Source organism: Bos grunniens, chromosome 4 (assembly GCF_055505025.1).
Source record: "Bos grunniens cultivar Pamir isolate PY7600 chromosome 4, Bosgru_T2T1.0, whole genome shotgun sequence".
NCBI classification, from domain to species: domain Eukaryota; kingdom Metazoa; phylum Chordata; class Mammalia; order Artiodactyla; family Bovidae; genus Bos; species Bos grunniens.
Window position 1 is genome coordinate 42,466,920 of NC_141168.1, and position 17,349 is coordinate 42,484,268.

The 17,349-nt window shown below is 41.8% G+C and overlaps 1 protein-coding gene across 1 annotated transcript in view; it reads left to right on the forward strand.

Annotated features, from left to right (window-relative positions):
- Positions 1–17,349, forward strand: part of HECW1 (HECT, C2 and WW domain containing E3 ubiquitin protein ligase 1) — a 326,637-nt gene that overhangs the window by 66,877 nt on the left and 242,411 nt on the right. The window contains exon 3 of the mRNA XM_086396047.1: positions 7,208–7,315. Coding sequence (XP_086252173.1) covers positions 7,208–7,315 — 108 coding nt within the window. The remainder of the gene's footprint in view (positions 1–7,207; positions 7,316–17,349) is intronic.

A 17,349-nucleotide genomic window follows, 5' to 3' on the forward strand; every position in this document is an offset into this window, starting at 1 on the left:
CTCCCCCATCCCTGGGATTCTCCAGGCAAGAACACTGGAGTGGGTTGCCATTTCCTTCTCCAATGCAGGAAAGTGAAAAGTGAAAGTGAAGTCACTCAGTCGTGTCCAACCCTCAGCGACCCCATGGACTGCAGCCTACCAGGCTCCTCCGTCCATGGGATTTTCCAGGCAAGAGTACTGGAGTGGGGTGCCATTGCCTTCTCCTGCCCCACTTTGGACTCACAATATATATTAAAGGTTTGAGAAGCTTTGTGTAAGCAACGTGCTTTATTTGGTTTAACCCAGCATTTTTTATATTTCTTGAGTAAGAAACCCTTTCTTGTTTTCAATATTTGTCTGTGAGATATTCCACTGTGGAAAACCAAACAATAGCAGTTATAGGAAGCTATAGAATAAGTACAGAAACCCAGTCTTTGCCCTTAATAAAAATTTAATGTGCTGAGCCTTAAAATGTAAAGTTTTAAGATGAAAGCCAAAATTGTCTCTTTGACTAGACATCTGCACACAGAAACTCCCAGAATGCTTCCTATGGACATCAGCTCTTGAAGTACTTTTTCTTTTATAGAGTTTTATTTTTTTAAGTTTTTCTTTTTATATTCTTTATATTTTAAGTTTTTTTTATAGCAGGTAATATATTAGAATATAGAAGAGCTGAAGGGGGGACTTCCCTTGAAGCCCAGTGGTCAAGACTCTGTGCTTCCAATGCAGGGAGCATGGCTTCAATCCATGGTTGAAGAATTAAGATTCCACATACCACACGGCACAGCCAAAAAAAAGAGTTGAAGCTATGTTTCCCAATTTTGGTACAACCAGTTAGAATACTGTTTTAAAGAAACAATCTGAGGGAAAAGCTACAGAAAAAAAGAGCGGCATTTATTTTTAAGGCCTCCCCCATTCTTTATCCCCAGATTCCCTTCCTGGAACAAGAGAACAAGAGAACTATAATCTTCGCTTAGTAGTGTTAAAGGCAAGTAGAGTCTCCCCAGATCTCCTGGCCTACTATTTAGTAAACCCATAGTCTAGTGATAGTGGGAGGACCTTGGAGACTTTTCCAAGGTTGGTTATCAAAAGGCGTGAGTTCCTCGGGGAAATGGAAACTACTCTGTATTTTTTCTGGTAGGCTTAGGTAGTGGATCAACTTCCCTTTACTCTGTGCTCACTTGCCCATTCTGTTCCCAACAGCAATATATACTCTTCTTTTATAGATTAGAATGTCGGAAGCATGGCTACAGTTTTCATTTGGAAGACAAAGCATTCTGAAGACAAATGCAGTCCTTGTTTCTTAGATGTGCTTCTTTCTGTGAGCTTCACTGGAACTTTCTGATTCAAAATTTTAATAACTTGCGAGGGTCTTTTTTCTGCAATAAATTGTGGAGCAGGAGGTATGATGCTTCATACTAGAAGAAATAAGTATCAACCAGCAAATGCAGTCTATTTTGAGAAACCTGATATACCTCTATATGTTTTGTACAAAATGAGTGATGAGAAAAATTTTAATAGCGCTAGCCTAAGCTAATGTTTCAGACTATTATTAATGGTTTTGCACATTAAGTATCATGGAGCTTTGCCATAAAGGGCTCTATTTTTAGCCCAGACTATAAATACAAATAGCTGCTTGTTAGATGCCTGACACTGTTCTTAGACCATTACCTTTATTAGCTCATTTATTCCTCACAACGGACTTTGAGGTTGGAATTAATATTATCCCCCTTTTGTGGTGAGGAAGCAAGGACACAGAGGGATTAAATATAATGCCTAAGCTCACAATATCCACACAGTCAAAGGCTTTGGCATCGTCAATAAAGCAGAAATAGATGTTTTTCTGGAACTCTCTTGCTTTTTCCCTGATCCAGCAGATATTGGCGATTTGATCTCTAGTTCCTCTGCCTTTTCTAAAACCAGCTTGAACATCTGGAAGTTCACGGTTCACGTATTGCTGAAGTCTGGCTTGGAGAATTTTGAGCATTACTTTACTAGCATGTGAGATGAGTGCAGTTGTGAGGTACTTTGAGCATTCTTTGGCATTGCCTTTCTTTGGGATTGGAATGAAAACTGACCTTTTCCAGTCCTGTGGCCACTGCTGAGTTTTCCAAATTTGCTGGCAGATTGAGTGTGCAGCAGTTTCACAGCATCATCTTTCAGGATTTGAAATAGCTCAACTGGAATTCCATCACCTCCACTAGCTTTGTTCGTAGTGATGCTTTCTAAGGCCCACTTGACTTCACATTCTAGGATATCTAGCTCTAGGTGAGTGATCACACCATCATAATTATCTGGGTCATGAAGATGTTTTTTGTACAGTTCTTCTGTGTATTCTTGCTACCTCTTCTTAATATCTCCTGCTTCTGTTAGGTCCATACCATTTCTGTCCTTTATCGAGCCCATCTTTGCATGAAATGTTCCCTTGGTATCTCTAATTTTCTTGAAGAGATCTCTAGTCTTTCCTATTCTGTTGTTTTCCTCTATTTCTTTGCATTCCATCGCTGAGGAAGGCTTTCTTACCTCTCCTTGCTATTCTTTGGAACTCCACATTCAGATGCTTGTATCTTTCCTTTTCTCCTTTGCTTTTTGCTTCTCTTCTTTCCACAGCTATTTGTAAGGCCTGCTCAGACAGCCATTTTGCTTTTTGCATTTCTTTTCCATGGGGATGATCATGATCCCTGTCTCCCGTACAACGTCACTAACCTCAGTCCATAGTTCATCAGGCACTCTATCTATCAGATCTAGGCCCTTAAATCTATTTCTCACTTCCACTGTATAATCATAAGGGATTTGATTTAGGTCGTACCTGAATGGTCTAGTGGTTTTCTAAACTGTGGAAACTTCTGAAAGAGATGGGAATACCAGACCACCTGACCTGCCTCTTGAGAAACCTATATGCAGATCAGGAAGCAACAGTTAGAACTGGACATGGAACAACAGACTGGTTCCAAATAGGAAAAGGAGTACGTCAAGGCTGTGTATTGTCACCCTGCTTATTTAACTTATATGCAGAGTACTTCATGAGAAACACTGGGCTGGAAGAAGCACAAGCTGGAATCAAGATTGCTAGGAGAAATATCAATAACCTCAGATATGCAGATGACACCTCTAATGACAGAAAGTGAGGAGGAGCTGAAGAGCCACTTGATGAAAGTGAAAGAGGAGAGTGAAAAGTTTGGCTTAAAGCTCAACATTCAGAAAACTAAGATCATGGCATCTGGTCCCATCACTTCATGGGAAATAGATGGGGAAACAGTGGAAACAGTGTCAGACTTTAATTTTGGGGGCTCCAAAATCACTGCAGATGGTGACTGCAGCCATGAAATTAAAAGTCGCTTACTCCTTGGAAGGAAAGTTACGACATACCTAGATAGCATATTCAAAAGCGGAGACATTACTTTGCCAACAAAGGTCTGTCTAGTCAAGGCTATGGTTTTTCCAGTGGTCATGTATGGATGTGAGAGTTGGATTGTGAAGAAAGCTGAGCACTGAAGAATTGATGCTTTTGAACTGTGGTGTTGGAGAAGACTCTTGAGAGTCCCTTGGACTGCAAGGAGATCCAACCAGTCCATCCTAAAGGAGATCAGTCCTGGGTGTTCATTGGAAGGACTGATGCTGAAGCTGAAACTCCAATACTTTGGCCACCTCATGTGAAGAGTTGACTCATTGGAAAAGACCCTGATGCTGGGAGGGATTGGTGGCAGGAGGAGAAGGAGATGACAGAGGATAAGATGGCTGGATGGCATCACCGACTCGATGGACATGAGTTTGAGTAAACTCTGGAAGTTGGTGATGGACAGGGAGGCCTGGCGTGCTGTGATTCATGGGGTCGCAAAGAGTCGGACATAACTGAGCCACTGAACTGAACTGAAGCTCACGTAGCTAGTAATGGTCAAAATACTTGCCTCAAGGTGGCTGTAGATATCCCTGTAATCAAATAAACACCTCCACAAAGACTTGCACCCCAACAAAGGATGCAGAAAAAAGAACCTCGGTTGGTTGTAGGAAACCAGGGGGGCTGCCATTCTTCAGTGTGGGGGGGGGCATGGCTTGGCCTCCACCATCCCAGTCCTCTTCTCTTCTCCAGAGCTTCCTCTAGCGTAGACTCTGGTCCCTAAAAGTTACATTCCCCAGACTCCTGTGCAACCATTTTCCAGGTGCAAATTTGCTCCCTTCATCTAGATGCACCTGTGCATCTTTGGGAAGGCAGAAGTGAGCTGGGTGGTTCCTCCTGATGTTAAGTCTGTGGCTGCCACAGGCATGGCTCTGAGGAATTAAGCTTTTCTGTCACAGTGCCCTAGCATCCCCACACTCGCTTCCTGGGTGTCAGCAGGCAGCCATGTAGTAGTGGCAATAACCTACTCAGCTTGCCACTGGCTGGTCACTCTCATTGCAGGTGGAGTGGCAGTTGCTGTGGCTATGCCTTGGGTCCATCTTTCTAATACCTAATTCTCTGCATTAAGTCCCTTACTGCATAAAATATCTGGTCTGATTCTGTTTTCCTGCATCTGATCCTGACAATACACATGGATTCCCAAGCAAAGACTAGTAACTTCTAACAGTTGGCGGCACATACCTTGGAGAAGCGAGCTGACCACTCAGCACAGATGGTCCGGGCAAGGATACAGACTACTCTGTTCTCTTGTGTGATACTTGCTATGAAGTGTTACAGTTACTGTAAGGGAATGGGATGCTCATCAGGATCAATTGGCAATCTCTTACTATGTGTTTAACCTGTACAGTGGAATGTATCTTTGTCTCTTTAAAATGTGTGTTATTCTCTGCAGCCTTTTCTGATTTTCCCACCTACTCACCCCCATCCTTTTTTCATTTGTTCCCTTGTGGTTCGATATTTAGCCTATTCTTATACCCACGGCCTTCTAAAGAAATTGCCTGTGTTCTTGAAAAAAAAAATTCCTCAAATCTATTAGGAACTTCCTGAGAACATAGGCTCTGTCTTGTTCAGCAGTATATCCCCAGGGTGTAGCATGGTAAGTGGAGCAAATACTCAACACACATTTACCTAGTGCATGAAGGAACACTCCCTTTCTAGGTGTTATTCTATGTGGCTACCTGACCGTAACTATTAAAGTGACTATTCTGGTGATCAGAGTGGATAAATTCAGGAAAATACCTCTCCTTGGAGAATTGCCATAATGAGGCAAATTCTGTCCAGGTACTGAAGACCCAGGGAACTAGGGAAATATTATGCCTTTTTTTTTTTTTTTTTTTTTTTGCTGAAATGAGACAATTACTGTAAAAGACGTATTATGCAATCATCTTAGTAACCCAAACAGGGCTGTGAGCATACACTGTGATTACAAAGACAGACAAATTTTGCAAACAAGTGATTTTCCAAGAGATACAAACAGTTCCTGATATTAATGAGGCAGAGACGATGCTGCTCTGCCTGATTGTCTTTGCCAAGGAAGAGGCAGCTGAAAATGTGCAGTCGACTTCGCAGGTCACAAGCACGTTTACGGGTGATCTCATGTAATCCTCCCCAGCGAGGCCCTGGTTATCACCTGCCCCCTTGTGGATGAGGACCTGCTGCTGTAGACATGACACTATTGGTAAATGACACACAGGTCCTGGAGCTGGGTCCCTTAGCCACAAGCTCTGCTCTCTTTTCACTTCATCCTTGTTTCACTTCTTCCCTGTTTTCACTTCATTCTGCTTCATGGGGAAACAGAGTGAACCTCAGTTGCCAAAAGGGCTACCATGACCTAGCCCCTCTCTGCAGAATCTGAGTTCTGAGTCTGCTCTCAGAAGCCCCTGAGTTCTGGTTGTTTCCCCAGCCACTGTGATGGATTTGGAGTCTCAAAACATGGATTTCTCATAGCTTCAGATCCATTTAGCTTGGATGGTTACTTTCTGGTAAAGTGGAAACTGCAAGGGCCCCATAGAAGATTAAGGTAAAATCCATATCACTCTTTTTGTGCTGAGAACATAATGTCTGGAACCAAGGAAGAAGCAGTTGGTTACATCTTTATGGATCTGTCCTCTCCAAGGATGCTGCCTTGCTCTCTGGACACCACCTTTAAGAAGGACATTGATGGGTTACAATATGACATCAGAGGAAGGGCAGGAAGGAAAAAGAGCACAGTCCCCCCGACCCTCAGCTCCTCTCAGTGCTTCCACGAGCAGACTCTGCCCTGCTCCAGGCTTGGACACCACATGGAGACCTTACTCCATCCTCCATCTCTACCCTGGTGGCTCTTTCTTATCCTTCATCTCTCCTTCAACCTCCTGTTGCCCTCCCTTCCTGTAGCTTCTTGTCAGAGCACTCTGTTCTTTTCCCTCCCCTCCCCTATTGCAAGTTGTAATAATGCATTTATTTCTTTACTCAGTGTAAAATCTGTGTCTTCAATTGTTTGTAAGTTTTAGTTCAGAAAGGTTTTGCTCAACACTGTGGCCCCTGCACTTTCCCAGCATGGCAGATGGGTGGATCTCAATAAGTATCTGTTGAATGAACAGATGAATACATGAGTGCATGAAGGATGGATGGATGGATAAATTCATGGACGGGTCCCAAGTATTGGATGATGATGGGTATCCAGATTGGAGAAGAGATGATAAAAGATTGAGCCCATGGGAACTGGGCCCCAGATAAAAAGCGTGCTCAGATGCCTTCTTTATGCCTCATTCTGACCCAAATAGGGACCAGTTAATGAAAGCATTAGGAGGAAGATTTTTGCACTGAGATTCTACACATGGAGGAGCTATTCAAAAGGGAAAAGAACTGCCAGAGAAGCAATGATTTCTGTTTCTGGAGCGTTCAAGAACCAGCCAGATGTGACAAAGAATCTGCCTGCCAATGTCAGAGACACGGGTTCGATCCTTGGGTCACAAAGATCCCCTGGAGTAGGAAATGGCAACCCACCTCAGTGTTTTCCACTTACCTGGAAAATTCTGTGGACACAGGAGGCTGGTGGGCTATAGTCCATGTGGTCTCAAAGAATTGGACATGACTCAGCGACTGAGCATGAGCACAGATGATCACTTGCCGGGAGTGCTGAGGGGTAGGAAGATTTCTGGATTAAAAAGGGGTTGATCCAGATGGTACCTGAGAACACCTCTTACTCTCTGTTTCTGTAACTCCAGGTGCTTTTTCTTCTGTTGAGCTGGAGGTGGCATTAATGTCTTTTGCTCTTTTATTTTTTTTCTAAAAATTCTGTTAGCTAATATGTTTCTACTCTGCTTTCTCCCTTTCCTGGGAATATAGATGAGGTCTTGTCGGAAAACTTCCTGGACTATAAGAACCGTGGAGTCAATGGCTCTCATCGGGGCCAGATCATTTGGAAGATTGATGCCAGCTCTTACTTTGTAGAACGTGAGTACTTTTCCCATTCCTGTTGCTCGGGATGAAGCAGAATGCAGCTGCTTTTGTTCTTTGCTGTGCTGCATGGCCTTCTTTTAGAAATGTGTCATATAATAAATGTTAGACACAATCATTGACTGTACGATCCTAGTCTACACTGGAAGTTTGGTGGAAGAGTCCTTCCTTTTGACACACCCACTTTTTTCTTTTGAATTTTAACTAAATGAGAAATAAGACATAATTTAAGGTCTAAATACAGTATCAGATATGAACACAACTTGCAATTTTTTATCTTTTTAGAGTCAAGAGAATAAGTGTTAAGGATACATGAAATCTCAGGATACATGAAATCTCATGACTGTGTCTTCATTCTGCATGAACCAATGTGAAAAGGGGGGATTTGTGTGTAAATTAATTTAGTACTGGTCCCATTCCTTTCAAAGCAATTCTCCAGGATTTCTGTGACATAGAACATTTCCTCCATGTTCAGTTCAAAAAACAAACTATTCAACATAACTGTCTTCATCAGTTGTATAAAGATACACTTTAAATAAAATCATCTCTATAAAATATATAAAATACTATTACTGAATGAAAGTGTATTCAAACTTGATGAAGTTGTAATGTCTTAGAATAAATATGTGACTTACCATGTCATATTCAAAATAATTAAAAGTTGAGCACTCTAGAAAACTGACATTTTTTCAAGTACAAACTTGGAAAGATCTCACTTCCCAGTGTACCTCCTGGACTGACAATATCTCAGTCTTTTTGGAAAATGGATGAATTTCCATTTTGCAAATGTATCATATGAATGAACAATATACTAGGAATGTAGTTTTCTGCACAAGTGTAGCATAATTTGTCAAAAAGTAAAAATTTATCAAGACAAAGCTTAATTGAGTTTGCAAATAATTGGAATATTGACTCAGGGCACACACATAAATCAGATAAATTAAAATGTAATAATAAATTATAGCTTTAGGAATCAGTGCATTAAGACTGTATAAAATATGCCATAAGAATTTATATTTTTAATGTAAAGTAATTTGCGTTTTCAAAATTGTTTTATAGAACAAGTGCCAAATTAAGGAACAGGAAGAGATTGGATATACAAAATGTTCTAATATGGCTATCAAAGCATATGCAAATCAAAAATCTTCTTGCTATAATATAAAAATACAGAATCCAGGCCATATAAAAATGCAGAATCCCAAGCCATTATCCAGAAGGATAGAGAAGTTTTTGTTACAAATCAAAAATAAGACTCTTTGAAGTCTCTAAGTAGCAATAAACACATTAATCTCATTGGCAAATTATTGCTTCTTAAAATAAAAATAATTTTATAAACTTTGAAAATTGGCTAGATTTTAAATCTTGAAGTATAACAGAAGGGCATTTTACCTGGAAATTAAATTAGAATAATAAAATAACACAGCTTTGTTTTGTCCATTTTTCTCTTTATTTTTTCCTTTTAGTGTTTACTTTTATGAGAGTGGAGGTATATCACTGATTACCTGGAATCTATTTTAATAACACATGTCTTTTGGAGTTATGATTCAGTTTCATCAGATCATCAGATCAGATCAGTCACTCAGTCGTGTCCGACTCTTTGCAACCCCATGAATCGCAGCACGCCAGTTTAGAATTAGCTAATTGCTATTACATAGGGCTTCCCTATGGTGGCTCAGCGGTAAAGAAAAGAATCTGCCTGCAATGAAGGAGACTCGGGTTTGACCCCTGGGTCAGGAAGATTCCCCTGGAGGAGGAAAGTGCGACCCATGCCAGTATTTTTACCTGGGAAATCCCATGAACAGAACTCTGGTGGGCTACAGTTCTTGGGTTGCTAAAGAATCAGACATGATTGAGTGACTAAACAACATTGATTTATGTGGTTTTTTTGAAGACCTGATTAAATCAGATTTTTAAAGTACTAATAAATTAGAAACATTCAAAACACATATTTTCTGTACTCTCCAAGGAGTTAAATGCATGATAAAGTACAAGAAAAAATAACTCTTGATTTCTTTCCTATTCTGTGACATAATTTATTCCTAGAGGGCACCTAGCTGTGTGACTATAGTAATAATTGTTGTAATATGAGAACTAAAAAGATGCAAATTTTAGCACTGACAAAAGAAAGACTTAGTGAAATTTTAGCTTTACCTATCCTGTGGCTCAGATCATGAATTCCTTATTGCAAAAGTCAGACTTAAATTGAAGAATTTAGGTAAGACCTAAATCAAATCTCTTACAATTATACAGTGGAAGTGACAAATAGATTCAAGGGATTAGATCTGATAGACAGAGTGCCTGAAGAACTATGGATGGAGGTTCGTAACATTGTACAGGAGGCAGTGATCAGAACGATCCCCAAGAAGAAGAAATGCAAAAAGGCAAAATGGTTGTTTGAGGAGGCCTTACAAATAGCTAAGAAAAGAAGAGAAGCAAAAGGCAAAGGAGAAAAGGAAGGATGCACCCATCTGAATGCAGAATTCCAAAGAATAGCAAGGAGAGATAAGAAAGCCTTTCTCACTGATCAGTGCAAAGAAATAGGGGAAAACAATAGAATGGGAAAGACTAGAGATCACTTGAAGAAATTTAGAGATACCAAGAGAACATTTCATGCAAAGATGGGCTCAATAAGGAAAGAAACAGTATGGACCTAACAGAAGCAGAAGATATTAAGAAGAGGTGGCAAGAATACACAGAAGACTATACAAAAGTTATACTATATATAATGACCCTATATATACTATATATAATGAGCTATATGAGTATAATGAGTATAGCTATACTATATATATAGTATACTATATATAATATATATAATGAACCAAGGCTAGCGGTGGCTGCGCGGCACTGGAGCGGCCCTCTGGAAATACCCCACATCCAAGGTCAGAGAAACCCAGTAAGATGGTAGGCACTGGAGCAGCTGTGAGGAGATAACCCACGTGCAAGGGCAAAGAAGGCCCAGCAAGATGGTAGGAAGGGCGAATTCTCGTCTAGAATCAAACCCCATTCCCGCCACAGATGCTCAGAGGGCTCAAACAAACCTTGTGCATACCAGAACCCAGGGACCCCACAGAGACTGAGACAGAACTGTGTTTGAGAGTCTCCTGTGGAGGTACGGGTCAGCAGTGGACTGCCACAGGGATGGGCTCTGGGTGCAGCAGACTTGGGTGTGGCATAAGCCCTCTTGGAGGAGGTCACCATTAACCCTACTATACGGCTGCCAGAACTTACAGAGGACTGGGAAATAGACTCTTGGAGGGCACAAAAGAACCTTGTGCACCAGGACCAAGGAGAAGGGAGCAGTGACCCCACAAGAGACTGTCCCGGACTTGCCTGGGTGTCCGAGAGTCTCAGGTAGAGGCGTGGGTCGGTGGTGGCCTGCTACAAGGTTGAGGGCATTGAGTGTAGCAGTTCATGCATGGGATCTTTTGAGGGAGGTCACCATGATCTTCATTACCTCCACCTTAGTTTAGTTCAGTTCAGCTCAGTCACTCAGTCATGTCCGACTCTTTGCAACCCCATGAATCACAGCATGCCAGGCCTCCCTGTCCATCACCAACTCCCAGAGTTCACTCAAACTCATGTCCATCGAGTCAGTGATGCCATCCAGCCATCTCATCCTCTGTCGTCCCCTTCTCCTCCTGCACCCAATCCCTCCCCAGGGTCTTTTCCAGTGAGTCAACTCTTTGCATGAGGTGGCCAAAGTATTGAAGTTTCAGCTTCAGCATCAGTCCTTCCAATAAACATCCAGGACTGATCTCCTTTAAGATGGACTGGTTGGATCGCCTTGCATCCAAGGGACTCTCAAGAGTCTTCTCCAACACCACAGTTCAAAAGCATCAATTCTTCTGCCCTCAGCTTTCTTCACAGTCCAACTCTCACATCCATACATGACCACTGGAAAACCATAGCCTTGACTAGACGGACCTTTGTTGGCAAAGTAATGTCTCTGCTTTTCAGTATGCTATCTAGGTGGGTCATAACTTTCTTTCCAAGGAGTAAGCATCTTTTAATTTCATGGCTGCAATCACCATCTGCAGTGATTTTAGAGCCCAAAAAATAAAGTCTGACACTGCTTCCACTGTTTCCCCATCTATTTCCCATGAAGTGATGGGACCAGATGTCATGGTCTTAGTTTTCTGAATGTTGAGCTTTAAGCCAACTTTTTCACTTTCCTCTTTCACTTTCAAAAAGAGGCTTTTTACTTCCTCTTCACTTTCTGCCATAAGAGTGGTGTCGTCTGCATATCTGAGGTTATTGATATTTCTCCCGGCAATCTTGATTCCAGCTTGTGCTTCTTCCAGCCCAGCATTTCTCAAGATGTACTCTGCATAGAAGTTAAATAAGCAGGGTGACAGCCTTGACATGCTCCTTTTCCTATTTGGAACCAGTCTGTTGTTCCATGTCCAGTTCTAACTGTTGCTTCCTGACCTGCATATAGTTTCTCAAGAGGCAGGTCAGGTGGTCTGGTATTCCCATCTCTTTCAGAATTTCCCACAGTTGCTTGCGATCCACACAGTCAAAGGCTGTGGCATAGTCAATAAAGCAGAAATAGATGTTTTTCTGGAACTCTCTTGCTCTTTCCATGATCCAGCGGATGTTGGCAATTTGATCTCTGGTTCCTCTGCCTTTTCTAAAACCAGCTTGAACATCTGGAAGTTCACGGTTCAGGTATTGCTGAAGCCTGGCTTGGAGAATTTTGAGCATTACTTTACTAGCATGTGAGATGAGTGCAGTTGTGAGGTACTTTGAGCATTCTTTGGCATTGCCTTTCTTTGGGATTGGAATGAAAACTGACCTTTTCCAGTCCTGTGGCCACTGCTGAGTTTTCCAAATTTGCTGGCATATTGAGTGCAGCACTTTCACAGCATCATCTTTCAGGATTTGAAATAGCTCAACTTGAATTCCATCACCTCCACTAGCTTTGTTCGTAGTGATGCTTTCTAAGGCCCATTTGACTTCACATTCCAGGATGTCTGGCTCTAGGTGAGTGATCACAACATTATGATTATCTGAGTTGTAAAGATCTTTTTTGTACAGTTCTTCTGTGTATTCTTGCCACCTCTTCTTAATATCTCCTGCTTCTGTTAGGTCCATACCATTTCTGTCCTTTATCGAGCCCATCTTTGCATGAAATGTTCCCTTGGTATCTCTAATTTTCTTGAAGAGATCTCTAGTCTTTCCCATTCTGTTGTTTTCTTCCATTTCTTTGCATTGATCACTGAGGAAGGCTTTCTTACCTCTCCTTGCTGTTCTTTGGAACTCTGCATTCAGATGCTTATATCTTTCCTTTTCTCCTTTGCTTTTCACTTCTCTTCTTTTCACAGCTATTTGTAAGGCCTCCTCAGACAGCCATTTTGCTTTTTTGCATTTCTTTTTCTTGGGGATGGTCTTGATCCCTATCTCCCGTACAATGTCACAACCTCTGTCCATAGTTCATCAGGCACTCTGTCTATCAGATCTAGGCCCTTAAATCTATTTCTCATTTCCACTGTATAAGCATAAGAGATTTGATTTAGGTCATACTTGAATGGTCTAGTGGTTTTCCCTACTTTCTTCAATTTAAAACAGATGTGGTCCACTGGAGAAGGGAATGGCAAACCACTTCAGTATTCTTGCCTTGAGAACCCCATGAACAGTATGAAAAGGCAAAATGATAGGATACTGAAAGAGGAACTCCCCAGGTCAGTTAGTGCCCAATATGCTACTGGAGATCAGTGGAGAAATAACTCCAGAAAGAATGAAGGGATGGAGCCAAAGCAAAAATGCCCAGTTGTGGATGTGACTGTTAATAGAAGCAAGGTCCAATGCTGTAAAGAGCAATATTGCAGAGGAACCTGGAATGTTAGGTCCATGAATCAAGGCAAATTGTAAGTGGTCAAACAGGTGATGGCAAGAGTGAATGTCGACATTCTAGGAATCAGTGAACTAAAATGGACTGGAATGGGTGAATTTAACTCAGATGACCATTATATCTACTACTGTGGGCAAGAATACCTTAGGAGAAATGGAGTAGCCATCATAGTCAACAAGAGTCTAAAATGCAGTACTTGGATGCAATCTCAAAACAACAGAATAATCTCTGTTCTTTTCCAAGGCAAACCATTCAATATCACAGTAATCCAAGCCTATGCCCCAACCAGTAATGCTGAAGAAGTTGAAGTTGAACGATTCTATGAAGACCTACAAGACCTTTTAGAACTAACACCCAAAAAGATGTCCTTTTCATTATAGGGGACTGGAATGCAAAAGTAGGAAGTCAAGAAACACTTTTATGGCAAATTTGGCCTTGGAGTATGGGATGAAGCAGGGCAAAGGCTTAATAGAGTTTTGCCAAGAAAACGCACTGGTCATAGCAAACACCCTCTTCCAACAACACAAGGGAAGACTCTACACATGGACTTCACCAGAATGTGAACACCGAAATCGAATTGATTATATTCTTTGCAGCCAAAGATGGAAAAGCTCTATACAGTCTGCAGAAACAAGACCAGGAGCTGACTGTGGCTCAAATCATGAACTCCACCATAGTCTGGCCCCAGGTAAATAGCAGTAAAGTAATGCTCAAAATTCTCCAAACCAGGCTTCAGCAATACCTGAACCGTGAACTTCCAGATGTTCAAGCTGGTTTTAGAAAAGGCAGAGGAACCAGAGATCAAATTGCCAACATCCACTGGATCAGGGAAAAAGCAAGAGAGTTCCAGAAAAACATCTATTTCTGTTTTATTGACTATACCAAAGCCTTTGACTGTGTGTATCACAATAAACTGTGGGAAATTCTGAAAGAGATGGGAATACCACACCACCTGACCTGCCTCTTGAGAAACCTATATGCAGGTCAGGAAGCAACAGTTAGAACTGGACATGGAACAACAAACTGGTTCCAAATAGGAAAAGGAGCACATCAAGGCTGTATATTGTCACCCTGCTTATTTAACTTATATGCAGAGTACATCTTGAGAAATGCTGGGCTGGAAGAAGCACAAGCTGGAATCAAGATTGCCGGGAGAAATATCAATAACCTCAGATATGCAGATGACACCACTCTTATGGCAGAAAGTGAAGAGGAAGTAAAAAGCCTCTTTTTGAAAGTGAAAGAGGAAAGTGAAAAAGTTGGCTTAAAGCTCAACATTCAGAAAACTAAGATCATGGCATCCGGTCCCATCACTTCATGGCAAATAGATGGGGAAACAGTGTAAATAGTGTCAGACTTTATTTTGGGGGGTTCCAAAATCACTGCAGATGGTGATTGCAGCCATGAAATTAAAAAACGCTTACTCCTTGGAAGGAAAGTTATGACCCACCTATATAGCATATTAAAAAGCAGAGACATTACTTTACCAACAACGGTCTGTCTAGTCAAGGCTATGGTTTTCCATTGGTCATGTATGGATGTGAGAGTTGGACTGTGAAGAAAGCTGAGTGCCGAAGAATTAATGCTTTTGAAGTGTGGTGTTGGAGAAGACTCTTGAGGGTCCCTTGGACTGCAAGGAGATCCAACCAGTCCATCCTAAAGGAGACCAGACCTGGGTGTTCATTGGCAGAACTGATGCTGAAGCTGAATACTTTGGCCACCTCATGCAAAGAGTTGACTCATTGGAAAAGACTCTGATGCTGGGAGGGATTTGGGGCAGGAGGAGAAGGGGACAACAGAGGATGAGATGGCTGGATGGCATCACTGACTCGATGGACATGCGTTTGAGTGAACTCTGGGAGTTGGTGATGGACAGGGAGACCTGGCTTGCTGTGATTCATGGGGTCGCAAAGAGTCGGACACAACTGAGCGCCTGAACTTACTTACTTAAATAGAAGGGAGAGAACACAGCTCCACCCATCAACAGAAAATCGGATTCAGTATTTACTGAGTATGGCCCTGCCCATCAGAACAAGACCCAGTTTCCCCCTCTGTCATTCTATCCCATTAGGAAGCTTCCGTAAGCCTCTTATCCTTCATCAGAGGAAGACAGTCTGAAAACCACAATCACAGAAAACTAACCAATTTAATCACATGGGCCACAGCCTTTTCTAACTCAATATAATGACTCAGATAACCACAATGATGTGATCACTCACCTAGAGCTAGACATCCTGGAGGGCAAAGTCTAGTGGGTCTTAGGAAGCTTCACTGTGAACAAAGCTAGTTAAGGTGATGGAATTCCAACTGAGCTATTTCAAATCCTAACAGATGATGCTGTGAAAGTGCTGCACTCAGTATGCCAGCAAATTTGGAAAACTCAACAGTGACCATGGAACTGGAAAAGCTCAGTTTTAATTCCAGTCTCAAAGAAAGGCAAGGCCAAAGAATGTTCAAACTACCACACAATTGCACTCATCTCACATACTAGCAAAGTAATTTTCAAAATTCTGCAAACTAGGCTTCAACAGTACATGAATTGAGAACTTCCAGATGTTCAAGCTGGATTTAGAAGAGGCAGAAGAACCAGAGTTCAAACTTCCAGCATCAGTTGGATCATAGAAAAAAGCAAGAGAATTCCAGAAAAAAAGTCTACTTCTTCTTTATTGATTATGCTAAGTCCTTTGACTGTGTGGATCACAACAAACTGTGGAAAATTCTTAAAGAGACAGGAATAGCAGACCACCTTACCTGCTTCCTGAGAAACCTGTATGCAGGTCAAGAAGCAACAGTTAGAACTGGACATGGAACAACAAATGGATTCCAAATTGGGAAAGGAGTACAACAAGGTTGTATATTGTCACCCTGCTTATTTAACTTATACACAGAGTACATCATGCAAAATGCCAGGCTGGATGAAGCACAAAGTGGAATCAAGATTGCTGGAGAAATATCAGTAACTTCAGATATGCAGATGACACCACTCTCCCATCAGTTCATGGCAAATAGATGGGGAAACACTGGAGAAAGTGACAGATTTTATTTTTTTGAACTCCAAAATCACTCCAGATGGTGACTGCAGCCATGAAATTAAAAGATGCTTGTTCCATGGAAGAAAAGCTATGACCAACCTAAACAGCATATTAAAAAGCAGAGACATTACTTTGCAACAAAGGTCCATCTAGTCAAAGCTGTAGTTTTTCTGGTAGTCATGTATGGATGTTAGATTTTTACTCTAAAGAAGGCTGAGCACCAAAGGTTTGATGCTTTAAACTCTGGTATTGGGGAAGGCTCTTGACAGTCCCTTGGATTACAAATAGAAACCAGTCAAACCTAAAGGAAATCAACCCTGAATATTCATTGGAAGGACTGATGCTGAAGCTGAAACTTCAGTACTTTGGCCACTTTATGTGAAGAGCCGACTCATTAGAAAAGACCTGATGCTGGGAAAGGTTGAAGGCGGGAGGAGAAGGGGATGACAAAGGATGAGATGGTTGGATGGTATCACTGACTCAATGGACATGAGTTTAAACAAGCTCCAGGAGATGGTGAAGGACAGGGAAGCATGGTGTGCTGCAGACCATGGGGTCTCAAAGAGTCTGACACCACTGAGCAACTGAACAACAAAAACTATCCTGACAAAATCTTACAATGTTGTATTATTACAGTAACTCAAATGTTATTTTTAAATTATTTTTTAGTTATTTCGCCCTGTTGAGCCTTTGTTGCAGTACTTGGGATCTTGGTTGCATCATACAGGATCTTTCATTAAGGCCTGCAGTCTCTAGTTGTAGCATACAGGCTCAGGGGTGTGCAGGCTTCAGTAGCTGCATCATTCATGCTTAGCTGCTCCACAGCATATGGGAACTTAGTTCCAGACCAGGGATGGAACCCGCATCCTCTTCACTGCAAAGAGGACCACTGGGGAAGTCCCTCAAATGTTATTTTTTAATGTGTGCAATCTGGCTCAGCAGGCCAGTCCCAAGCCTTCAGGAGGAGCTCCCACAGTCCTTGTTGACCATGTGCTCCCAAAACCAATGTATGGTTACCAGGGGAGTAAGCGGGATGAGGGATAAATTGGGAGATTGGGACTGACTCGCTCACGTGTCTGACTCTTTGTGACTCCATGGACTATATACAGTCCATGGAACTCTCCTGGCCAGAATACTGGAATGGG